At 42.5% G+C, this 27,118-nt stretch overlaps 2 protein-coding genes across 4 annotated transcripts in view; both read right to left on the bottom strand.

Annotated features, from left to right (window-relative positions):
- The window catches only part of palmdb (palmdelphin b), an 85,260-nt gene that overhangs the window by 24,824 nt on the left and 33,318 nt on the right, over positions 1-27,118 (bottom strand). For all 3 annotated transcript variants that reach the window (XM_085467406.1, XM_085467405.1, XM_085467404.1), the window contains exon 5: positions 22,867-22,981. In XM_085467406.1, the coding sequence (XP_085323532.1) occupies positions 22,867-22,981 (115 nt within the window). The remainder of the gene's footprint in view (positions 1-22,866; positions 22,982-27,118) is intronic.
- LOC146701069 (palmdelphin-like) lies at positions 10,295-17,288 on the bottom strand. The gene is made up of 2 exons (XM_085467408.1): positions 16,779-17,288; positions 10,295-12,015 (listed from the first exon to the last, which is right to left on the bottom strand). Exons 1-2 carry the CDS (start codon positions 16,978-16,980, stop codon positions 10,928-10,930), a joined length of 1,290 nt encoding a protein of 429 aa, XP_085323534.1. The 5' UTR covers positions 16,981-17,288; the 3' UTR covers positions 10,295-10,927.

Raw genomic sequence — 27,118 nt, forward strand, 5'->3', positions numbered from 1 at the left:
GAGATGGTTGTACCCAGGAACTTGAAGGTCTTCACAGTCAACACAGGGCTGTCTAATATGGTGAGGGGGCGCAGAGTTGAGGGATGTCTCCTGAAGTCCACTGTCATCTCTACAGTCTTAAGAGTGTTCAGCTCCAGATTGTGCTGACTGCACCAGAGTACCAGCCGCTCAACTTCCTTCCTATGCAGACTCATCACCATCCTGAATGAGGCCAATGATGGTGGTGTCATCTGCAAACAGTCACTGGTGTAGAGGGAGAACAGTAGTGGTGAGAGGACACATCCTTGAGGGGCACCAATGAGGGACCGAGTTTCAGAGGTGATCTCCCCCAGCCTCACTTGCTGCTTCCTGTCTGTCAGGAAGCTGGTGATCCACTGACAGTTTGGAGGAGAGAAGTTCAGGCACGATGGTGTTAAAAGACGAACTAAAGATTCATTAGAGAGAAATAGTCTAAATAAATAACAATTGTACTGAAAGTAGCTGTACGCTATACAACCAAGATAGCAGCATGTACTGACAGTGACTTTAGACCTAAAGTCCTCACGTCTGTAGTCATGCTGTGCTTCGAGCAGATAGTGTCTCAGCAGAGACTAACCCCCTCCCTCCACCCTCACCAGTGTGCTCACAGAGGATCACCATCAGCGTTCACAGAGAGCTGAACCATCTGAAGAACAGGAAGAGCCACGTGAGGATGCTCTTCATGGACTATGGCACAGCGTTCAACACCATAATACCAGACATAGTGCAGCATTTACCAGGGCAGAGGTAGAGAATTGTCCGGCTGGTACTCAGAAAGTAACCTCAAGCTGAACATCCTTAAAACCAAAGAACTCATAATGGACTTCAGGAGGCTCAGACAGATCAGAACCAATCTGTCTGCACCTTCAAGTTTATGGGGACCCACTTCCCCGCCAATCTCACCTGGACCCACAACCCCATCGCCGGGGTAAAGAAGGCCCAGTAGCGTTTGCACTTCGTCTCTGTCCTGAGGATGAATAACCTGGACCAGCTGGCCTTCTACCGCTCCTCAGGCCTCCTGCCTGGTGTTTGGTACTCAGGGGCCACGACTGAGAGCAGGAAGGCTGCATAGAGGGTCAGTAACACCAAAAAAATCATTGTCTGCTTTCTGACAGGCCATCGCCAGATCCTCCTGTCTCAGGAACAGCAAAGCCAGCACAGGTGAGCCCTCACACCCTGCTCAACACCTGTTTGACCCGCTCCCCTCCAGTCAGCACCTCAGGTCAATCAGGTCCCACATCTCCAGACTTACTAAAAGCTTCTTCCCCTGGGTCATTCAGACAAAAAAACACTATCCCCCACACCCCACCCCTGCCCACTCACCTCACCAATCTGAGCCATGGTCTGAGTAAATGCCGTCACTGAGGCCACTCACATATGGACTCAATACTCAGACCAAGTCCTTTTGCACTGCTTCCAAGCACTTTGTTCTCCAAAGTGTTCCTCTGCCTTGTTTTTATCTATTCCTCGTGTCTGACTGTTTATATTTTATTCCTGTACAGTTGGTGTGGAGCACCCATCATTTCTTTGTCCATGTACAATGACAGTGAGGGGCTATTCTTTTCTATTCTGGGTATTCCTAATAATAAGAAGTTATGTGAGTTGGTAAGGATTTGTTTCTTTAATGGTTAAAATGTTATTTCTGAAGAAATTCATGAAGTTCTTAAGTTTAAACAAATCCTCTGCTCAACAGACTGACTCTTTGTCCACCTGGCCACAGTGCTGAAAAGAAACAAGAGTTTTTCTTATTTGTTCTTATTTATTATTCTGGCTTACCAGATCAATTTGCACGAGCTTAAGCCTCATTTTTGTGCTTCTGTACAGCATCTAAAGATTCTTTTTCTTTCATATTAAAAACGGTAACTGTTACTTTAATGTTGTGTGGCTTAACATTAGAACTTTAATATTACCTAGTACCGTCTCTTATAATGACTATCATTTACAAATTGACTGCATATTGTTTTAATATGACTTGAAACTAGCACGTGAGACCATAATATCTTTAGGAAAGTGTTAGCTCTTCCTAGATTTACTCACAGACTTTCAGAGAACTGGAAGTGTTTCCAAGGCCACTGGTTTATGTTAAACTGATTTAAGACACTTTCATGTTTCTGAGATCCCAGAAGCTTCAACATTTTCATTAAGAGATTCTTTTCATAACCAACACCAATCCTGACATCCATACCCAATAACAGGGGCCCGTTCTTCGTACCTCGCTAAGTGAGTTAGCTGGATTAGATTGTTGATGATTCCGCGTGATCTTGGATCGTTCGGTTCCCCGAAGCTCATCCGGGACTTGCTGTCATAGCAACAGATCCGTAAGCGTAAACCTGCTCGGGAGCAGGTTTACTTTATGTAAACAGGATTAGATCGCGGCCACGCAGGTATGTCCGCTTCATTTATATGAAAGCAACAGCGATATTCCACCACTGTTTCACCATAAATAAATATTATCAATGTAACTAAAGGTAATGCAGCACTTGATCCTTTTATTGATGTCACACAGATACATACAGGTCATTTCCTAAAAAAGGGAAATGTACTATTAACATTCTATTACATGTATGTGATTATTACAGATGTAATTCATATTTCAGAGTAGTAATTGTAAATTACTTCATGTAATCAGGATGAGAGACCACGGCTATAAAAGCGAAGGTGGATTTGGGAAGTCTGTCGCAGCCATGTCCTGTCCGTTTACGCGAGCCACCCATTGCGGAAGGTGCAAGATTGATAAGGAGAGTCCTCAGAATTCAGCGTATATTGCGGGACAGACAGGATCCTTTAGCTCAGCGCGACAGTGTGCTCATAGAGAGATATCGATTTTCCCGTGAGGGTATTATTCACTTAACCAACTTGTTGACGAGGGGGTGCAGGACCACCACCTGTCTTTTGTTGCTCTGCCCTTTTCTTGGTTGCTGTTATAAACAAACAGATTATTTCAGGGTCTCTTTCCAAGAGACTAAAATCAATATAAGTGATAAATATTACCATTCTGTAGAATATTCTTATATTTCACTTTTACTTGTTCCCATGTTCTAGTGGGTCCTGTTGTGGCTCTAATGTGAAAGGGGATATAATGTAATATAATATAATATGATATAATGTAATATAATATTGGATAATATAGTGTGATACAATAAATTTACCCTACCGCCTACTGGTGTTGGCCAGAGGGGCCAATGGTGCGATATGGCAGCCTGGCTTCTGTCAGTCTGCCACAGGGCAGCTGTGGCTACAACCGTAGCTTGCCTCCACCAGTGTGTGAATGTGAGAGTGAATGAATAGTGGCATTGTAAAGCGCTTTGGGTGCCTTGTAAAGCGCTATATAAATCCACTCCATTATGATTGTTATTATTAAATTACTTACGAGTTTAATTTGTCAGCAACTTTCTGCCAGCCCTCTCTCCTTGCTTTTGCAGCCTTTGCAGTGTTCCCTTGCGTTTTAATTAGACTCTGAAACTCCTGAAATCCCTCACTCAAGAGTTCTTGCTCTGCTGCCGAAAAATACCGAGCACGCTCCTTCGACATTTTCGCCGACCAATCAAAGGGTTGCCGATCAATGTTTCTACTATCGATGCGTAGCTCCTGTTAAGCCACCCAGTGATCTCACATTACTTCATCCAGCTGTACTAATCGTCAACAACAGGTGTGTTCGGAGAACCGGATTAGCGAGCTCAAAGTTAGCGTGATGATTTGGTCTTGGATGTGTCATTTGATCTTGGATGTAGTAAGCGAGGTACGAAGAACGGGCCCCAGGACTGCAGTAAGCTTCCTGGTGTTTGTGTCTAACCAGATACTTACTCATCTCCTTGGTCTCCAGTAACATTGTGACAAATTCTTAACCAGGATGGACAGTGGTGTGAAAAAGTGTTTGCCCTCTTCCTAAGTTCCTATTTTTTTGTGTGTTTGCTCACACTTAAATGCTTCAGATCATCAAACAAATGTAAATATTAGACAAAGATACCAGAAGTAAAAATGCACTTTCTAAATGAAGGCATTTATGATTAAAGGGGAAAAATCCAAACCCACGTGGCCCTGTGGGAAAAAGTGATTCCCCGTAAACCTAATAACTGGTTGGGCCAGGCTTAGCAGCAATCTGCTGCAAATTGCAATCGAGCATTTACAAAACTGACAGTGAGTCTTTTACAGCACGGCGAAGAAATTTTGTCAAGAAATCGTTCAGTCTCTTAACCCAAGCAGCTGTTTCCTGATCTGCTGCTGTGAAGATGTTAGGATATGAAAAAGGTCTCTGTGGTATAGCTGTAGTTCAGGGCCATTTTTAATTGGCCCGTCATTTTATAAATTAAATAGAATATGGCCGCACTTCAACTTTTGCTTGAGTGTATTGCACTTCTTAGTTTTAACACCAGGGGGAGCTGCTGTTGATCAAGGCAGTTGCTCCACCAAAAAGGACATCACAGAAGAAATTTACCCCAAGTTACTAAACATGGCAGAACCAAAGAAGCGAAAAGTAGAAAGTGAGTGCAGAAAATTTCAGACATGGTGGGAGAGTGAAGATTCCTTCAAAGAGTTCAAGACAAAGTGTGTCTGTTTGATCTGCACTGAGACTGTGGCAGTTATGAAAGAGGAGAATGTACGACGTCATTATGAAACCAAACATCAGGCCTGTGCATCCGACACTGGTGCTGAGCCAGAGCAGAAATTAAAGCAAAGGGTAGCTCTCCTGTGGGGTCAGCAACAGTATTTCTTTGTGCTCAAAAGGTCCAGGAGAAGGCTCCAATAGCCGCTATGAGGTCGCCCAACTCATCACAAGACATGGCGAGCCTTTTTCAGATGGAGACCTCATAAAACACGGCCTCGTTAAAGTCACCGAAATAATGTGCCCGGAAAAAGTGCAGAACTTCAACAACGTCAGCGTGTCCAGAAATCCAGTCGTGCGACGCATTGAAAACTCGTCAGCCAACATTAAACTGCACCTGTCTGATGAAGCTGCGCTTTTGATTTTTACTGCATCGCATGTGATGAGAGCACCGACGCCACAGACGCCGCACAGCTGCTATTTTTTTTGCAGGGAGTGGACGAGAGCACGAGCGCTTTAAAAATCTATTCCACAGTACCCGTGTGTTAATAAGCATGCACGTGCACACATGCTTCAAATATCAATAAAGCGCATTGATTCTGTCACTACCCTGGTTTTGCGTAACACTTTCTTTATACGCACAGCGCACGCACACGTAGTCAGCTGATCTCATCTGATGCACATCTGCTCCTCGATCAAGTGACATTTGAATTTTGGCACGAGTGGTGATCAGCACCACAGCTGGATGGCCCGATTTACATACCCAGCGCAGCTGATACTCACCAGAATAATCTACTAAAATGATGCACTCCTGTTATTAAGTCCAGTTCAGCCTGTTAATGTTGATAATCGTTTGAAGCGAACGTTAATAGATGTGTTGCTGAGCCTAATAACTTAAATAACAGGCTTGAAATGTACCCGTCCCATCTTCATTGTTTTTCTCTGTGCTGTCTAAGAAGAAATCTAAGGCTGTTCTGAGAACGAGCTACCAAAGCTTTTTCTGAATAAATCAATAAAGATCCATTTATGGAAAGCTGTGATGAAGGCAGCTTTAATTATATTCAACAATATAACACATTTGACCACTTTTAAGTGATTTTTCTAACTTTAATACACTAAAGTTAAGGTTATATACCTAATTTCTAGTAAGCGGCCCAGCCCCTCCTATATATTTATGTACGTGGCCCTCAGTGAAAAAAGTTTGGACACCCCGGCTGTAGTTGGTCGGCAGCACCTGTAGGGGGAGCATTTTTAGCCTTCTTAGGAAAAGTGACCTTATCCAACAGAGCTGTGATGTTAGCTTTCCTTGATAGATCTTAGGAGATCCCATGGAATCTAAACCATGGTACACACTCCACCCTGTTACTGTTGATGAAGACTGGAGCATTACCCTCATGAAAGTCAGTGGTAACAAGTTTTATGGAGTGATGAACCCAAATTTGACATCTTGATTCAGTTAATTGTGGATGTGTATGTTGGAGGTCAGGAGACAGTTAAATTGGCTGTGTCATGGTTTGGGGCTGCATTTGAGCCAGTGGTTATTGGGGAAGTATAAACACAGAATAATACAGTAAGATTTGCTTTCCATCGTGCTACGGCTTCATTTTTCAGTTTGACAATGACGCCAAACTGCTGGTGCAGTAAAACCGTACCTAGCACTTTCTGTCAGCTCAGAGATTCGACCTCAACATTAGTGGAGCAGTACATGATTATCTTAACAGAGAATGGAACATCTGAAGTTAATGAGTATTCACCAGTTGCCCTCACAGTGTATTTCTTGACCCAGCTAAAACCACAGGTGAAAACATCTAGAGAGTTTCTGCAGTTAGCATACAAACCAAATCTGTGACTGGATGCAGCAAAGAGGTTAGTCTTTGGGGGGGCTCGCCTTCTTTGATTTTTTTAAACACCATTCAGCCACTGATACTGAGAGAGAAGAAGCTACAGGACATCTCTCTAAATTCATCCACCATTTCATGGATCACTGAGCGCCTGACAGACAGGCACAGTATCTGAGGATGAGCTGTGTCAGTGTAGTACCATAAAACTGTGTGTGTGATTTGGTGATGTGAAATTCAGAGCTCCACAGGGTACTGTGTTGTCTCCATTCCATTTCACCTCAGACTGTCAGTACAGCTCAGTCTGTGCTCATTCTGCAGTGGCTGCATGTGCTATTGACAGGCAGGAGCAGTGCTTAGAGAAATCATCTGCATCTGAATGTGAACAAGAACAGAGGGCTAATGATCAACTTTAGAAGGAAGAGGCAAATGGTTTGTGCTGGGACAGAATAGTAAATGGACTGATTGCTATATAGCACTTTTCTACTCTCTGTACTCAAATACATACAACATGCCACATTCACCCAATCACACCCATTCTCACAAGCACTGTCTCTAAACTGGGTGCTTTTCTAACTACATTCACACACAAGCATGGATTCATCGGAGAGCAACGTGGGGTTAGTATCTTGCCCAAGGACACTTGACATGCAGACTGGAGGAGCCAGGGATTGAACCAGCAACCTTCCGGTCAGTAGGTGACCTGCTCTACCACCTGAGCTCTACAGCATAGAATGTTAATGCTGCAGAAAAGTACAGCTACCCAAGTCCCTGATATATATATATATATATATATATATATATATATATATATATATATATATATATATATATATATATATGTCTCACACCCACTGGATTATTAGGTGCATCAAGCAAAACAAAACAGGCAGATAAGTCAAACTTTACTCAACTCATTCTTCTTGCTTCCTCCATTTCTGTACCATTGATTCATCAATGCTGAATTCTCTGCAGCTGCTCTATTCCCATGTTGTTGCAGTATATTAATGACTAACCTCGTATTGTGGATGGATTATCTCAGTTGTTCTCCTGACTGAAGTTTGGTCCATTTACAGCATCCTGCCATGCGATTGCATTTGTCTCTAACCATCAGGAACCTTCACGTTAACTTTTATCGAGAGGAAAAAAGTTAGCGTTCATCCTCCAGCTTCACTGTGTTTATGCTAACATAGCTGTGTCTAGGGTTGCCAAGTCCCTGAAAAATAAATAAGGGACACCTCGTGGCCAGGGCCGGGCAACCCAGTTGTCTTCACCCTTCCCAGTGTGGTAGCTCTTTTTTTTGTGTGTGAAATTATTTTTTAAGCATTTGACTTGAAGTTGATTTAAGCAGATGCATATTCTTTGTGATATGACCATATGGGAAACAAATGATCATTTAGCCATTTAGTTTTAGCTCAAAATGACAACATTAACACAGTAAAACAGGTCTCTTTCTTAAACAGAAGCCTGTCATGCTTAACTTTTGAGAATATAAGTAAATCTTTCTTCAAAAGAACTCTGTCCTGCTTAACTTAAAATTATATAAATTAATAGAAAGCAATAGAACGAAAAACATTCTTGTAACAGTGCACATTTAGTGCATTTAGTACAATTGGCTTCAGCTGAGTATTTCAGCTTTTCTAATGCTAATCAGCTGCTCCTGTTTCTAAAACCCGCTTGTTCCCATGATTACGCATCATAACTCATCATCATTATTCATCTATTACTTTTATGTATTAGTCATCTATTTGTTGTAATCATCTATCCTTGCAGTTGTTTATTACACAAAATAAATTATATTATCACACTTCTGGCCACATAGCGCTGATATTCACTGCACATGCCCATATTAACCTTAACCAGAGGGTTTAAACAACAAACCAGTGTTTACATACCATATCTGCTTCTGCCGTGGCCTGGTGGACAAAAAAATGGTTAAGGGTTCCCCGAGCTTTCACGCCCCTCATGTTCTTCATGTGCCCACCACTAGAAGCATGCCTATGGAAAAAGTGCGCCGGCACACAGTGCAGTGCGCTTTATAGGTGTTATCGTGCACTTTTCCAGCCAGGTGTTTTTCCCATTCCTCCCTGTGCTTTTGCAGCCTTTTTTTCTTTTTCTGAGCGAACAATCATTGCTGCTCTAATGCTGGGCTTACACTGCGCTTACTTCATCGTGCATCGTGTAGTATACGTGGGGTAACGAGAAGTGATTAACACCTCACGACCAGCTCCCGATCATCAATCGCTCGTGAGCCGCTCACACTGCTCACGCGCAAACACGTAAACGTCGGTGAAAAAGACGGAGCAGCACGGCTGTGCAGCGTGTGATCTGGACACAAGCGATGGAGGCACAACTTGTAGAACTTCCATGTGGCATCACAAAATGATCACGACCACAACAACCCTGAAAATAGTTGGATTTACATGCTGCTCAATCACAGCTGCCTGATCATGTTTTTCATTAGCAATTTAACAAAGTTGATGGTGGTGGTGTGTCTGTGTGAGTGAAAGACAGAGAGAGCGAGCGACAGATTTTCTGTTATAACCTTCATGTTATGGAGGCACAGTGTGAGCACTCAGGTCGCATCAGAGCATCGGGTCGTATAGTGTGAGACCTGCATCGTGACCTATGAACTTCTAACCCCTGTGAGTCAATCGTGCAGTTTGAGCAGGAGCTGAATAACGTGACTGAAAAAATCGCACAGTGTCTGCCCAGCTTTAGGTGTACTGTCGTCCGAGACTTGCACCGCAGTGTCGGCATTTGTTCCCCTGTTGGCCATGCTTGTTGTTGTGGTCATCTGTTGTCTTCCGGTATTTTCTCCGTAAGCGACCTTTCCTCGACCAATGAGATGAGCGGTAATCTGAATTGTCAAACTCGAATTGTCATAAGTGTGCTGTCAGCTCATTGGTCACAAAGCAGGAGAGGGGCTGGGAATTATGTTTTCCAACAAAGCGTTAATTCCATAAACATTTATAGACTACTTTTGATTCTCACTGTATTACGGGACAAAGTGCGTCCCTTATTAGCTCAATACGGGACGTGTACTTTTGTTTCTAAATACGGGACGATTCCGTATTTTAAGGGACGGTTGGCAACCCTACACTGTGAAACGGGCTGTGTTTATGCTAACATAGCTGTGTCACTAGCGATCACGTAGCACATCATTATATACCAGCTAGCCCAACTTCAGTAACCCTACAAACGTCACTGCTGTTTAGTTTCCTGTCTTCATTTATGTTGGAAGTGATAGCAGAGCTGTACGTTTGAATGTTTCAGAAATCTCTCAGTCAGAACATGCAATATCATGCTTAGGTGGAAACTCGCGAGCTAACTTCCTGCTAACTAAACTAAAGCAGCAACGCTGATCATTTTATTAAAGGTGAAAGAATTTAGACAGTTTGTAACTCTCATTGGCGCCACAGTGTTCGTTTGACTTTGGGACCTGAAGATGACGGAGTTTTGGACCCAGATTACTCCGCGAGGCTCCTGACTACGGTAATCGTAATGCTCAGACAATCCATCAAGCGGTGCGGCTTCGTAGCTTAGCAAAGTCATACTACAACATTTTTTGATAGATTTTTGAGCGCCGTGTACCACATAAAATCGGTCAGTAAGCCTAACCAGAATTCATACATGAGGCGCACCAATTATAAGGTGCACTGTCGATCTTTGAGAAAATTAAAGGATTTTAGGTGCGCCTTATAGTGCAGAAAACATGGTATATGAAGTCCAACACAAAGGCTATTTACAAAAAAGGAGTGAGCAGGTGCAGTCCCAAAGGAAGGATATTTTTGATATTCAGAAAACATTTAAATGAAAGGTAAAATTAGAAATCATCTAATCAAAGTTCAAGCTGACTAAATTATGAGGACGGACATCGTAATAAAATGATATATTTAATATTTTTACAACAAAGGTTTTAATATTTTGACATGTTTATGCCCCGCCAATACCAGACTTTCCCATTCCAACTCCTAAAGTGCACTAGAAACAAGGAAATTTGGTAGATAACTGCCATCAGAAATTTAAGACATAGACTTGACCAAACAAATGAACTTAGATCAAAGGTATGAGCACAGGTTGATTCACAGCACAGTACCATTTAATGCAACTCAGTTACAAAGCAACAAACTAACTGAATGATAAAATTTAAATTCCAGTGGCACAGTTACTAATAAACAAAAAGTCTATCAGGTGTTTCTATCACTCAAGAGAAGTTAAGGTTTCATAATGGCACGAATCACAATTTATTATTATTAAAGATTGGCAGGCTGAGAAGTACTACATTGGCTTGGCAGCAGAAAATGCATGCATGAGCACATTCACCAGAAAAAAAGACAAATGTTGGGGAAGAAAAATCACCTAACAAATTCTATTCCCAGTTCTTTTCCTAACAATTCAGTTTCTCGTTTTCCTGTTTGACTGAGCTTCATCGTCTCCATTTTGACCGCTCCTGTAAATAAGGACTGTGCTTTCCATACTTGTGGATGAATGTTGGCTTGTGGAGTCCTAAATCCTCCTGGTCTCTTTAGGTATCTGTAATGTCTCTGAGCTCTATGACCTTAGCTGTATGCACCTTGGGTTGAAATACTTTGCTTCTGTACCCCTGTGGGTGGTATAAAAGATACTCTTCCCTGTTGATTTCATTTTCATCCTCATCGTTGTCGTTATTATCAGAACTGTTGTCAATAATCACCAACTCAGCTTGAATGTCTTCCTCCTCCTCAGCATTCTCGTAGCCCATGAAGATCATTGATATGGGTTCTAGCTCCCCTGGCAGAGTGCTGACAAGGTTCAGAGAGACATTATTTTCTGCACAAGAGGGTAAATCTTTGTTAGAGTCACCTGAGGTGCCTAGCAAGGGATCAGGATCAAATTTATGGTGGACGAGTGAAGAACTAGATCTATCTAATGTTCTGTAGACTGGCTCTTTGGGTCCAGGCATTCCTTCAGGCCTGAATTTAACTGAAACAAGAGCTGCTGTGTTTGGACTGCTTGTATCTGTTGTGCTGTTGGCAAATGCTCTTGGACACTTGGTGCTAAAGTGTGACTGTGGTATTAGAAAGGTCTCACACTTGGCCTGCTCTCGAGAGTGCAGTTTGGCCCCTTCTCCAACTCTTCGTACTTTTAAAGTCGAGTCTTGACAGATCGATAGAGGAGTTTTGTTTGGGGGTTTTTGTTCCTGCAGGCCTTGGCTGCAGTGGTTTTTCTCATTTAGGATTAGAGATCCAGTTTTGAATGAGTTTACATTCCGTAAGGGGCTGGGTTTTGAGTTTTTTGTTAGTGATTTAGTTGATTTCCTTGGTGTTGATGGCCTATTCGTCCCTATATAGGGCACAGAATAGACAGGTAGATGGTACTGCACCTCAGTAGGTACATTCCTATCAGCGGCCTGATGCAGAAGCTCTTCTACCTCGGTAGGGGTCATCTCTCCAACTGTTTCACTATGGATTTTAGTTGTCCCTGGGTGCAGTGCATACACAGACTTACGTCCATCATCATACACCTTTATCCCATTCTTTTGGATGGTTTCTGGGATGATGGTTGAAGCTGACACCACATGACTTTTGCCTGTTTTCTTATCATTTTCCACACTGATCTTCATAGCAAATGTAGCTGGAATGAAAGACATAGATGAACTCTTAGGACATGTACTGGACAATAAATATTGTTCAAATAAAGTTCATATTGCTGAATTTTCTTCTAATGCTTGATTTGGAAGAGTTTTCTTTGTATTTAATGACAGAAAACCTCCCTCAGCACCTCATGAAAGCTCCTGCAGTCGTCATAGTGGCTAAGATGAACAGGTACATGGCTCAATACATGAGCCCAGAAAGGAACTAGCAGAAACCAGCAGGAGAAAAACACCAGCTGCTAGTAGACAGAGCAGGTACTCGAGATTGCAAGATCAGACTGAACAACCTGTGCAACATCTCCATCAACTACAAGAAAACCTGTGACTCAATGCCTGGGATGCTTAGAACTGTACAAGATGAACAAGTGCCTAAGAGCCATCATCAAGAGCTCAGTGGGAATGTGGTGAACAACACTACAGGCCAATATGTCTGTGTAGGTTCTCAGTCATTAAGGCCACAGTAGGCTAAGGAGCTTGGAAACAAAGCCAGTGGACTTTTGTGAAATTTTGTGATTTTCACCTCTCATCCAAAAGACTTGTTTACTTCTAAAACCAAATGGTGGAAAGTCCCAGGTATTCAAACACTAGTGGGGGTTGACCCTGAAGAGGGTCACTGACCCACTATCAATCATGTGCGTCATCACAAGAGCCAGGGTATGAAAAAAGGCATGAGTTATTAACACCAGGGGTTTCACGGGAAACCATGTGACATACTAAGGTCAACTGATGGGTTGAGGCACCTGGGAAGGGATCTGAGGACTGCATGGTCTATATTACTTCTCTCTCAAATCTGTCTTCTTCATCCAAAGTGTAAACATTGGCATCCTCAAATGAGTGACCTGTATCCTTACAGTACAGCTATCTCTTGTCCTGTTGAGGTGGCTCTTCTATGTTGTGCAATTTGTTTATGGACTGGCTGTTTAGTTTCTCCAATGCAGAAGTTTTAAGCACTTCTCCCTGCACCCCACAGCATACACTATGCTGCTTAGCTTGTTTGTTTGTGAGTTTTGTCCTTGGGATTACCTGTCATGGTTCTGGTCTTTCTGGTCGGGCTCTTTCTGTGTTTAGAGTTGGGTTTTGAGAAATGGTTTATGTTCCTAAGTTCTATTGATATACTTTGGTTTCTTTTTGTATTTTATGCTTAGTCTTTTGTTCGTGGGTCATCATCATGGTTTATAAGATGATTCTGTCTCCGAGCGTTTGGATTTGGGTCCTACACATCACACTCAGTCTGTAATTCCACAGACCTCGACAGACCTAGTTTCCATCTAAGGGTGTGCCCGTGTCGGAAGTGCATTGGGATGTTGATGTTGTGCTTGGAGTTTCTCTGACAGACCTGCTACATAAGGGATGGCAGTGTCGTTCCATTTGTCATTCTGTTTCTCCCCAGTTGGTTTCTGACCTTCTTTCCTGTGCGTCTTGAAGACCCAGTTGGAATAACCACATGTGATAACACTTTTCTTTATGTGTGTGTTCCCTAATGCTGTCCACAAACGTACACTGAATCAGATAAAATCATATTGTCCTTTGATTTGGTTTCACTCTTCAATTGTATCCCTACAACTAAGGCATCAGAAATGCTCAGGAAACAACTACAGTAACAAAAGCTTTTACGTACAATATAGATTTTTTGCTGGGGGAATGCATTTGATACGTGCTGCTTCAGTCTATCTTACTACAACCATTGAAATGCAAACTGTGCATGCATGTATTTACTTGGTGATATCAAAAATGTATAAATATTGTAATTGATTCTAATCTGCTGCTGAGTCTATGTTACACTGTTGAAACTGAAGCTACTAGAACACAGGACACACACCAAGAATTCCTGTGGAATCACGCATGTTAATTTCACTTTGATCTGTGACAAAGTCACAAACCTTCTTTATCAGGTTGTGGGACAATAAACAGTTGCAGTGCTCTAAAGTACAGCCATCACCTTAGAAATACAAACTGATAATTTTCTGGAATTACAATATTTATTTTATGCTCTATCACTAAAATACTAAATTAAGATTTGCGTCAGCATTTATTGCCTGTGCTTTTTACAACAGATTTATAGACTTTTAATCACCACGTCATAAAATAGGTAGCAGTCATAGGGATCATTTTCTGTGGAAAAAGAATGATATAATCTGGGAAATGGAATAAGGGAAGCATCCCCCTGGTATGTTGCCTGAGCTTTGTGGTAGGTCCCAGGCCTCTGGAAGAAGCCCCAGGAAGTATCTTCAACAAACTCAATAACATATTCAACAACAGTTTAACCATGAAGTCTAAGTTGAGTAACACTATGTAAGCAAGGCCAAGAGTCTCAACTCTGAGTAAGCTCACGCTCAGTTAAGCATGTGCGTGACAAAAGAATGAAAACCATTGAAAACCAGTTTTTATACTTTCTGTGGTCACGAATTACCCAACATTTTACTGAAAAATACAGGACAGCATGTTTTATCAGGAAAGGCAAACAAAAAAGTCTACGATTTCATTGATTTTAAATATTTCAGCACAGTTTTCATTTTAAATAAAGAATACAGATCATTTTGGGAAAGAATAAGCTGGATCCAAAGTGGATACACATCCAGTCTGAATCTGCAATCCTTATGTCTTTTGGATTTGTCCTGCAGTGCAAAAGGACTGAGAGCAGACACGAGTCAGGGTAATCAAACTCAGTGTTGCTGTATTGAGACTTTAGATGGTTCTCGCTCTGACTTTCAGACACTGTGCCTTTTAAAATGTTTTTTTACAACATGTAGTCCTGAACTAATTCTCAATTTGTAAACAAATGTAACATAAAATATTGAGAACTCGGACAGGATGCAGCTAAAAGTCCACTTTAAAACACATTTTTTGAGTCTTAAACTCATTTCAACCTCATCGTCGCTCAAATATTCACATCATCGTTACCCAACTGTAACAGACCTTTTTTCATTAGTTTGGCTAATTACAAGATAACAAATGACTAATTATTGATCAGTGTGTTATGTGTCTAAAGTTTTATATAGATAAGTTGTGTAATGTACCCGAAAGGTTGGTTCTGTTCATCTGGACGCAGCGTTATCAGTGGGAGAAACATTTCATCAGTCATCCACGTGACTTCTTCAGTCTCTGACTGCAGCAACAGGACCGCTCTCAGCATCGACCAAGTGTGTTTGAACTGCGTCTTCTTTCCACATATTTCACATACAAGGGTCAGTTCTACAGGCAGAATCATGGGTGCCATGGGCTCCCAGTTTCACCCATCGTGGCCAATTTGTACACAGAAGAAGTGGAAAAGAGGGCTTTGCTATCCTACCCTGGAACACCACCAAGCCATTGGTTCAGGTATGTGGATGACACCTGGGTGAAAATCAAATCTCAGGATGTACCACAATTCACGGATCACATTAACTCGGTGGACCGACACATCAAATTCACCAGGGAGGATATGAACAGTGGCAGGTTAGCCTTCTTAGACTGAGATTTCCATCAGTAATGGAGGACATCTAAAAGCTGACGTGTACCGTAAACCTGCACATACGGATCAGTATCTGAGGTTTGACTCTCATCATCCACTGGAGCACAAACTGGGTGTCATCAGGACGCTATAACACAGAACGAACACCATCCCCACTGACACAGCAGCCAGAGAGGCAGAAGAACATCAGGAAGGCCCTGAGTAAATGTGGTTACCCCAGCTGGACTTTTGTCAGAGCTGGAAAGGCTCCTAAAGAAACCTCCAGCTGATCCAGGAGAGAAGGACAACCAATGACTAAGCGAAAACCTGTAGTGATCCCGTACGTGTCAGGAGTATCGGAGCAGCTGAGACGCAGTTTTTCTAAACACCACGTATCTGTGGCTGTAAAACCCCAAAACATGTTGCGGCAAAAACTGATCCACCCCAAGGATCGGGTCCCCCGACACAAACAGAGTAACATAGTGTACGCTGTTAAGTGCAGGAGGATTGGCAGGATTTATACATCGGGGAAACCAAACAACCTCTGGCTACAACACAGAAGAGCTACCTCGTCAGGCCAGGACTCTGCAGTCTATTTACCTACAGGCCAGTGGACTCTTTCAATGATGAGGATGTAACATCCTGGACAGGGAGGAACGCTGGTTTGAGGGCGGAGTCAAGGAGGCCATTTACATGAAAAGGGAAAGACCATCTCTGAATGAAGGAGGGGCCTAAGGGTACATCTGTCACCATCTTACAATGCTGTGATTGCAGCCATTCCCCAACTCTCTGTGAATGGGACTCATGGCCATTGATCAGTGGTTGTTGATCAATAGTCATGAGAATTTGCATAATCACGATGAAGGAACTGACCTCCCATCCCATTGTTCCTTCAGTGGGCTGGTTTCAGTCATTATGCAAATGTCCTGTTTATAAGATTGAAACCTGCAGTCAGCTGAGACTGAAGACGTCACCTGGATGATGACGAAACATTTCTCCCAGTGAAAACGTCCTGATGAACAGAATCAACTTTTTGGAGATTTACCTGGATGACTGAGCATGCATCAAGACTGATGTAATGTACATTACATTTTTCCAGTGCAAGGAAACTGACAGCTGGCATCAGATGTATGATACGAACAGCATGTACCAGTCACATAACCACTGAAACATGGTAACATTGTTATAGACTAGCATCAATATTATAGGTTTCAATATTGTGGCTGATCAGTGTATTCTTAGCATCATGCTGAAGGATGATCATTTTAATCCATCTGCACCAATGTAATATTTTACAGCCTGTCAGAAGTATACCTTTCTTTGGTTCATGGCTACCGAGTTCACATACAGGATGGGTTTCTGCTGCTGCCAGTGGAATGAGTGATAGCATATCTGGTAGTGGTGAAGGGACATGATGGGTCACATCTAAGAAGAATATAAGACCAGTGAAATGAAAGCAAGCACAACATAAGCCAAGATTAGCTATATTTGGGCAAATATATACATATGTCACCATTTTTAAGATTTCATTATATTAGTAATATGACACATTATTCCAGTATGTGACAACAAAGACACTTATACAAGAAATTACAGATCAAAATGAAAACTGATATCCATCTTCTGAATGAATTCTCACAACTGATGCTCAGTTTTATCATGCCATAAACATTTTATTATGTTTCTAGTAATCTGAGCACACTCGGGATAACCAAGTATCCCATGATGCAAAAGCTGCTATTATGCTTTAATGAAGCTCTAATAAGTTTTGTAACCATTTACCAGGAGAAATTACTCACAGCACATCAAAGAGCTAAAAAAAGTGCACACCTGGTTGGGACTCTGCGTGTACCTCCTATATGTGGAGACAAAGTAGTTGAGGTTCAAAGTAGTGAAAGAAGCATGAAGTAAACATCACAGCAGTGCTACAGTTCAGCTTGTTTAGTAACGGCAGTCCACAGCTGTCACATTAGTAATTTCACTAGGTTAAATGAAGACAGAAAGCAAAGCAAATCAGGCATATTAGTCCTTGCACTGCATCCTCACAATGTGAGTAATCCATTTATCTGCCACCTAATTCACTCGAAGCAGTCGCTTGTGCAACAAAGCCCACCCACACAGTCTTCAGTGAGAACATCTTATTAGAAACAAGCAGAGCTTACAGATAGCATAGCAGTTAGCAGGAAGTCAGGAGAAAACATCATTCCTTTAAAAAGGTGCTAGAATCTGTTCACAACAATGAAAATTCAAATCATCATCGTCCTCGGTAAAACTGGCGTGGATTGCATGAAACCACACCAGCAAAACACATTTAGCTACTCTGCACACTTAAAAAATGCAGTAATTGAGTACTTAGTGTTTTTAAAGGTGACCCCAATGGACAATGAACAAGCCTTAGTCTAAGACCTTAACTGATCTAACTGCAGATTAACACTACAGTACACATCTATAGTACACTATGCACAGTGCTTTGTGTGTATATCAGTTTATCATTTTAAAGTCTAACACTATAATTCTATTTGTGTGATCATTTTCTTCTTGTAGGCATATATTTCTGCTGGTAGTTGTGTGGCAATGAAAACTATACACTCAAGGCTGATGCTGTTGCCTTCATCATCAAAATATAGTTTTCTCAACTGATTGTAATGAAACAGCTAACACGTAACATTAACTAAAATATTACTAATTACCAACTTCATCCCTAGTTCGAGTCAAATGTGTTCAAGTCAAATGTGGTTGTAACATTATAAGATTAAGATACCCTGCTCCTCGTATGAAGATAATATGACATTAAGGCAACATGACATCACTAACAGCAGACCAAATAAAAGACTTAACGTGGCAGTGGGGTCAGGTGCAGAATTAAAAACTCTAGAACAGGGATCGGCAACCCTGGGCACACGTGCCACAGCTGGCACGCGAAGGGTTAACTGATGGCACGACCATAGCTGGACTGGCCATCTGGGCCGACTGTGATTTTTCGTTTCTATGGGCCGATGATTTTTTTTGTAATGGTATAAACAATGAGAGGTGGTGGATTGGCCAGATGTGTAAAAATAACTCTGGTGGTGGCTATGGCACAGCTTCCACTGAGGCCAGCAGGTGGATGAGGGAAGGGGAGGCAGGAGGAGGAGAGACCCGAGGCGGCCGCTGGTCCGAGTGTCAGGTGAACTGAACTTCAGGTAAGAAGTTATGACCTGCAGTCTATCTGGGTCAGATATAAACCGAGTTTAGATGGAGTTTATTTTCGTTGTGTTGACTTTTTACAGTCAGTTGCAATAACTCGTACTGCGTGCTAGCTAGCATGATGGAGTTTCAATACAGCTGGGTGGGTCCTATGATGTTACTGATAGTGAACTTTATTTATAAGGTTAATTATTAGAGTTGCCAACTGTCCCATACAAACGGAATCGTCCCGCATTCAGAGAAAATATTACGCATTTCGTATTGAGCTGAGAAGGAACAGTTTGTCCCGGACTTCAGCTAGAATAGAAAAAGACACAAAGCTGGAGTTACTCTGTGTCTTTGCTGCAGAGCTGCCTCTTCTTTTGTCATTCTCTGCCCCTCCCACTCCTGTTGCTACTTCAATCATGAAACTGATCAATGATCAGCTGATCGGCTGTTTGCTGGAGCCACAGCTGTAAAGCTGCTGGTCATGATATGGTTTGGTTATCTGGTGAGAGGGAAACATGAAGATGAAACCAGGAGATGTCCTTACTGAATCATCAGAGCTGAACAGGTGATGGAGAAACAGGTTTACCTTTTAGGTCACATGAATGAGTTGAAGTTATGAACTGTTTCTGAGAGACAAATAACACCAGGATCCTTTTCTAAGTAGCTGACAGCTGGTAACTGTGCAGGGGTGGGTCTAGCAAAGTTATGCCAGGGGGGCAGGTAGGACATTAACAGGGAGAGGGGGGCACAAAGAAATACTTTTCTTTCTTATTCTCATTTAAAATGTCTCACTTTTATTAAATAATTATCTGAATCAGATAAAAACCAAAGTTTTTATCTGATTTAAAATGTATAAAAATCATACATATACCAACAAGACTGTACATCACTGTCACAACAGCGTTTGTTTTCATTCAAAGGCTTTATGGCTTTAATACCTGGTGGGTCGGTCTCTAGTCAAAATGCCCAGGCTGATTTTTTTGTCCCAGTCCAGCCCTGGGCACGACACGCAGTGAGTTAATCTGAGAAGGTGCATTAAAAAATGAATGGCTGGGACAGCGGTGCACATCGCAAATTAGCTCGCATAGACACATTAGTTGTGCCGCTTCTTAATGACGGTATCTTAGCTAACAACCCCAACTACCAGATGGAACTTGTAATTGGCTAAAAATAACTTAGCCAACTGGTGAGAGGGACGTTGCTAGCTGGCAGTTTTTTCAAGCGATGTTGAAATTTCCACATTCCAACACTTCAAAAGATTCAGCAGCTGTTCGCTCAGCGCAGCACCGTGGAAACACACGGATACATCCGTAGACTCGAGACAGAATTTACAATGTGTTTTCGGGACTTTCAGGCGTATGGACCAATGTTTTCTTTTCTGATTAAACCAGAAAGCTTTAATGAGCAGCTGGGTTTGTCTCGCATTAACTGGCTCGACAAAGAGGACATCGAAATGCAGCTGATAGAACTGAAAAGCTCGACTCTGTGGGGTCAAAGTTTGCAGAACTACGAACGCAGCTGGAATCCACAGCTGTGCGTGTTCATGGAGCTGCATTTCCACCTGCTGGACGTCACTACCTGACAAGTTTAACTGTCTTCAGAACATTGCAGAGGCCTTATTGACAGTATTTGGCTCGACATGTCTGTCTGAGCAGATTTTCTCTCACACGAGTCCTCAGGTAGCCTCTGAATGCTGGACACTCGGAGACCTGTGTCTCTGAGTGGGAGACCAGAGATCATATTAACATGTGTGTCTCTGTATTAACAAACATGCCATATTGGCCCAGTTTATTTTTCTTATCATTGTTGTGAGGAGACCATAAATAGCATTTGCATTTTCTGTATTTGCTGTTATGGATAAAAAGTCTTTGTTTTTTTTTTTGTTTCAAAATAGCTGATAACTATTCGCTGACAGCTGCCAACATCTGCCAACATCTGCCAACAAATATAATTCTATAAAGTGGTTCTATATAGTGTGTAACTGTTAATATAGAGCGTTATTAAATTTATTGCTATTTATTTATTGCAGAAGTCAATAAATTGCTACTGCAATTTATTGACTTCTGAGGAAAATTTTAGATGCACTCATCATCAGAAAGGTTGCCGACCCCTGGCCTAGGCCATGTGCCCGAGGACTGCCACCAAAACTTCTTGGGGTACTGAATAGGGCCGCAAAAAGCCCGGCCACACAAAGGTGGAGGCTCAGCTGCTGGATCTGATGATTCTCGAGCAGTTTGTCAAGGGACTCCCGACAGGAACAGCGGAGTGGTCCTTTGCCATCACTTTGCCCTCTGACACCTTCCCTCAGTCCACGAGGGACGCATAGTGGTAAGGTGGTAAGGGGTATACACCAGGCTATTGTAGACTCAGGGTGCACACAGACCTTGGTCCACCAAACTCTGGTTTGGCCCGGGGCATTGCTGAAGGTAGAGTGGGTGGAGGTTAAGTACATGCATGGGGACATACACAAATATCCTACTGTGCTGCCAGAAATTAAGTACAAGGACAAAAAGCGTAGTGGGAAGGCTGTGGTTAGGTCATGCCTGACACATCCTTTAATTCTGGGGACGGATTGGCCATGATTTAAAAACCTGTTGGGGCAGTGTGTGGGGATGCATTCATGACCTGTAGCAGCATGTAGTGTATATGCTGTGTACAGCGGTGATCCGAGGCCATCCATCGCTGACTCTGGGGAGGAGACGGCACTGATTCACTCCATGGAAGATTTCCCACTACAGCAGTCTCATGACAAAACTCTATACTCAGCCTTTGACCAAGTGATAAAAATTACTGGTCACATGGTGCGCCCCGACACAGCACTGGCCTACCTGAATTTTGTATTAATCAGACATAGACTGTATTGGGTGAGTTGTAACAGTCGCACAGAAGAGGAACACACCCAGTTGTTGGTGCTTTAAAGCTTTTGGGAAATTCTCTGGTTAGCCTGGCGAAGGAGAGAGATGATAGTGCCAAATTCCACTATTCCCAACTCCCCCCATTGTAATGACCATCTCACACAAGCCCAGAGAATGGGTGTTGCTGCATTGCAACAGTGTTTTGCAGATGTGTTCTCCCCCCTGCCTGGCCATACCACACTCAGAGCACAATTTTGAAATGTGTCCTGGTGAGATGGTGCATTCACAGCCCTACAGGTTACCTCAACATAAAGAAAAAATGTTCAGAAAGAAGTGCTTGGTTTAGCCCCATAGTTCTTATCTATACGGTTCTGTGGCGACTACCACAAGGTGAATTGTTACAGTTTGATGCATATGTCATGTCTCGGGTCAACAAGCTCCTGGATCAGATAGGCATTGCACCTTTTTCATGACACTGGAGTTAACCAGTGGCTACTGGCACATCCCCTTATCTCCAGAGTCTAAAGAAAGTCATTCTTCTCCACTCTGTACGATTTGTACCAATTTGTCACACTTTCGTTCAGCTTGTTCAGCAACTTTCCAGTGTCTCATGAACCTGGTGTATGACATCATCATCCATAGTGAGACCTGTGCAGAGCATGTGCAGCAGGTGGCCATAGTCCTAGAGTCTCTGAGGCAGATGGGGCTCACAGCCAACCTGAAGAAGTGTGTGAGCAGACAAAGGGAAGGTACAGTATCTGGGGAGGTGAGCAAGTGGGCCTGCAGGAGGTGAAAACAACACCCATCGTATACTGCCCATGTCCCAAGACTAAAAAAAGAGGTGAGGCAGTTCTTGTGGCTGGCTGGTTATTGCCACCGGTTCATGCCAAACTTCGCAGAGCTGGCCAGCCTCTTGACTGCTCTAACCCAAAAGGGTGACCCAGATCTGATCCAGTGGACAGAGCAGTGCCAGACAGCGTTCATACAGGTGAAGAAGGCCCTCTGTGGGAAGCCTTGTTCCACATGAAAATCTCCACTGAGTGATCTTGGAAAAAAGCTGCAAATAAAACATAACTAGTACTCCAATAGTGTGTATGTATGGGTCCTTTGTGTCACACAGCCTTTAATGTGCATCATCTGTTATTGGGAGCTGTGTTGACACATCAACACATCAAAATACAGGTGTGTGTCTTTGATTTCTTTTATTGTTTTCCTTTTTCATTGTGCATTATTCTTAATCGTACTAAGGTGAAAAGCAAATACTAGCGTACTAGTAGCACTAATCCGCCCAGATGTATTTAATAAGTGACATGCATTAGTGTCACAGCCAAAAAGGCAAGCTGAGTGTTAAAAGGCACTTGATTTTTGCTTACCTTGATAATGTCTTCAGCTGTTCTCTCCACCTCTTTTAGCCGCTTCACCACAATTTCTTCATTGGCAGAGATATTGAGTTCTTGTGTTTCCAAGGCCTCAATCTCCTTCTCCATTCTGTACAGTTGAATATAATGAACAGTGTTAGCAAATACAAAAGGAAATCACTTGTGCATCCAAAACACTTGGATGTTAGGGTGTCTCTGAATAGCTTCAACAAGGTAAGTACAAGACTTTTAATATATGGCATTATGGGTTGTACTGGGTAGCTGTGTATTTTGCATTTTCAAAAGATTTTCAGTAAAATCATAATTCACGTCGGCAGTAATGACACTCGGTTACGCCAATCGGAGATCACTAAAATCAATATTGAATCGGTGTGCAACTTTGCCAAAACAATGTCGGACTCTGTAGTTTTCTCTGGTCCCCTTCCCAATCAGACCAGGAGTGACATGTTTAGCCGCATGTTCTCCTTAAATTGCTGGCTGTCTGAGTGGTGTCCCAGAAACGATGTGGGCTTCATAGATAATTGGCAAACCTTCTGGAGGAAACCTGGTCTTGTTAGGAGAGACGGCATCCATCCCACTTTGGATGGAGCAGCTCTCATTTCTAGAAATATGGACAAATTTATTAAACCACCCAAAATATGACTATCCAGAGTTGGGACCAGGAAGCAGAGTTGCAGTCTTACACGCCTCTCTGCAGCTTCTCTCCTCCTGCTACCCCCCAAACCCATCTCCATACAGACTGTGTCAGCTCCCAAACAGACAAAAAACAAACTAAAAGCCAGCAAATTAAACATAAACAATTACAAAGAAAGAACAATAAAGTATCCACATCTGAACCAAAGAGTAAAACAGTGAAATGTGGATTATTAAATATTAGGTCTCTCTCCTCCAAGTCTCTGTTAGTACATGACTTAATAATTGATCAACAAATTGATTTACTCTGCCTTACAGAAACCTGGTTGCAGCAGAATGATTATGTTAGTTTAAATGAATCAACACCCCCGAGTCATTCTAACTACCAGAAATCTCGAAGCACAGGCCGAGGGGCAGGTGTGGCAGCAATTTTTCACACCAGCCTATTAATTAATGAAAGACCAAGACAGACTTTTAATTAATTTGAAAGCCTGCTGCTTAGCCTCGTCCACCCCAGCTGTGAAACTCAGAAACCAGTCTTACTTGTTATCATCTATCGTCCACCTGGGCCTTACACAGAGTTTCTGTCTGATTTCTCAGACTTTTTATCTGATTTAGTTCTCAGCTCAGATAAAATAATTGATGTGGGTGATTTTAACGTCCATGTAGATTGGGGTGGAAGAACTCTAGGCCTCGAGGGCCGGTGTCCTGCAGGTTTTAGACGTGTCCTTGATCCAACACAGTTGATTTAAATGGCTAATTTACCTCCTCAACATGTCTTGAAGTTCTCCAGAGGCCTGGTAATGAACTAATCATGTGATTCAGGTGTGTTGACCCAGAGTGAGATCTAAAACCTGCAGGACACCGGCCCTTGAGGCCTGGAGTTCCCCAGTGCCAACATAACATTTCCCTCGGGATGAATAAAGTATTATCAATCAATCAATATACAGTGCAAACAAGGCTTGTCCCAAGATAGAGCCTTGAAGTACACCATAATTTAGAGAGAGTCCTTTTTTTAGCACTAGAGGCCCATGTTCACATAAAAAAATAAAGATAAGTAGAAAGGAAACCACTGAAGAGTAGACCCTTTTAGGCCAGCATATGATTCCAGCCATGATAGGAGGATATAATGGCTGACTGTGTCAAAGTCAGCTGTCAAGTCCAACAACAAGAGGGCAGCAGGGCTGCCAGAATCCAGAGTTAATACCATTAAAAACCCTTAAAAGTGCTGTCTCAGTGCTGTGTACTGATTTAAAACCAGACTGAAACTTTTCAGACATCCCATTAAGATCAAGGTGCAGCTTTAAATAGACCACTTTCACAGACCTTTTGAAAGAAAGGGGAGCTTTGAGATTGGCCTGTAATTAGCCAGAATGGTTGTGTCCAGATTGTGTTTTTTAAGAAGAGGCCCGTTTCCTTGGGCGCTTGTTCCAGGGTGTGGCATGAGGATGGCTGCACAGGTAACCCAGAACAGATGACTCAAAGGTGGTGGAGGAAGTCCGTAACCTTGTCCTGTCTCAGTTTGTTTGAGAACTAGATCGGAAGATGCTTTGATTTCTAATAGCAACTGGTGATTAAACACATGTAGTCCTAGGACATTTTGAGACATTATAAAAAGGAAGAAAACTAACAGCAACCAAGACAAAATGGTCAAAGCTGACAGACGTGTCACCGTGCATACTCCATCGTCTGTGAATGTTGTGTGTAGTATATTTAACAATTTGTTTCATTAAAGTGTTTATTTATTTGTTCATCGTCAGGATTCAGACAGTTCCTACAGTTTCCTGGTTCATTCCCTACATTCAGGCTGAGGGCTCAATGATGATGATCAAGCTTTGATTGCACAATCCCTGGAAAAATTATAGAAATGTCTAAAAATGTCAGCTGCTAATAATTTTCCAATAACATAGTTTAAAAAAGATGTACAGACCAGGTTGAACCCTAATAACTTACAGTGGGGCAAAAAAGTATTTAGTCAGCCACCGATTGTGCAAGTTCCCCCACTTAAAATGATGACAGAGGTCAGTAATTTGCACCAGAGGTACACTTCAACTGTGAGAGACAGAATGTGAAAAAAAAATCCATGAATCCACATGGTAGGATTTGTAAAGAATTTATTCGTAAATCAGGGTGGAAAATAAGTATTTGGTCACCTCAAACAAGGAAAATCTCTGGCTCTCACAGACCTGTAACGTCTTCTGTAAGACGCTTTTCTGTCCCCCACTCGTTACCTGTATGAATGGCACCTGTTTGAACTCATCATCTGTATAAAAGACACCTGTCCACAGCCTCAAACAGTCAGACTCCAAACTCCGCCATGGCCAAGACCAAAGAGCTTTCGAAGGACACCAGGAAAAGTATTGTAGACCTGCACCAGACTGGGAAGAGTGAATCTACAATAGGCAAGCAGCTTGGTGTGAAAAAATCAACTGTGGGAGCAATCATCAGAAAATGGAAGACATACAAGACCACTGATAATCTCCCTCGATCTGGGGCTCCACGCAAGATCTCATCCCGTGGGGTCAAAATGATGATGAGAACGGTGAGCAAAGATCCCAGAACCACACGGGGGGACCTGGTGAATGACCTGCAGAGAGCTGGGACCAAAGTAACAAAGGTCACCATCAGTAACACACTACAACGGCAGGGAATCAAATCCCGCAGTGCCAGACGTGTTCCGCTGCTGAAGCCAGTGCATGTCCAGGCCCGTCTGAAGTTTGCCAGAGAGCACATGGATGATACAGCAGAGGATTGGGAGAATGTCATGTGGTCAGATGAAACCAAAGTAGAACTTTTTGGTATAAACTCAACTCGTCGTGTTTGGAGGAAGAAGAATACTGAGTTGCATCCCAAGAACACCATACCTACTGTGAAGCATGGGGGTGGAAACATCATGCTATGGGGCTGTTTTTCTGCCAAGGGGACAGGACGACTGATCCGTGTTAAGGACAGAATGAATGGGGCCATGTATCGTGAGATTTTGAGCCAAAACCTCCTTCCATCAGTGAGAACTTTGAAGATGAAACGAGGCTGGGTCTTCCAACATGACAATGATCCAAAACACACCGCCCGGGCAACAAAGGAGTGGCTCCGTAAGAAGCATTTGAAAGTCCTGGAGTGGCCTAGCCAGTCTCCAGACCTCAACCCCATAGAAAATCTGTGGCGGGAGTTGAAAGTCCGTGTTGCTCGGCGACAGCCCCAAAACATCACTGCTCTCGAGAAGATCTGCATGGAGGAATGGGCCAAAATACCAGCTACTGTGTGTGCAAACCTGGTAAAGACCTATAGTAAACGTTTGACCTCTGTTATTGCCAACAAAGGTTATGTTACAAAGTATTGAGTTGTATTTTTGTTATTGACCAAATACTTATTTTCCACCCTGATTTACCAATAAATTCTTTACAAATCCTACCATGTGGATTCATGGATTTTTTTTTTTTCACATTCTGTCTCTCACAGTTGAAGTGTACCTCTGGTGCAAATTACTGACCTCTGTCATCATTTTAGGTGGGGGAACTTGCACAATCGGTGGCTGACTAAATACTTTTTTGCCCCATTGTAATTCTCTCCAACCTGTCAGCACATGGAGTTTTTCCATCTATAGCTAAATAAA

This window comes from Copadichromis virginalis, linkage group LG9 (genome assembly GCF_057382275.1).
Source record: "Copadichromis virginalis isolate Kocher_CV1m ecotype Utaka linkage group LG9, C_Virginalis_male_GT1.1, whole genome shotgun sequence".
NCBI lineage: Eukaryota > Metazoa > Chordata > Actinopteri > Cichliformes > Cichlidae > Copadichromis > Copadichromis virginalis.

Excerpts from the sequence above, each read along its gene's own strand:
- LOC146701069 (XM_085467408.1), bottom strand. The coding sequence starts at position 16,980 with ATGGTGACATATGTATATATTTGCCCAAATATAGCTAATCTTGGCTTA. Across the intron at positions 12,016-16,778 it reads TAGCCATGAACCAAAGAAAG|CTACATTTGCTATGAAGATC; the intron begins GTATACTTCTGA and ends CTTTCATTCCAG.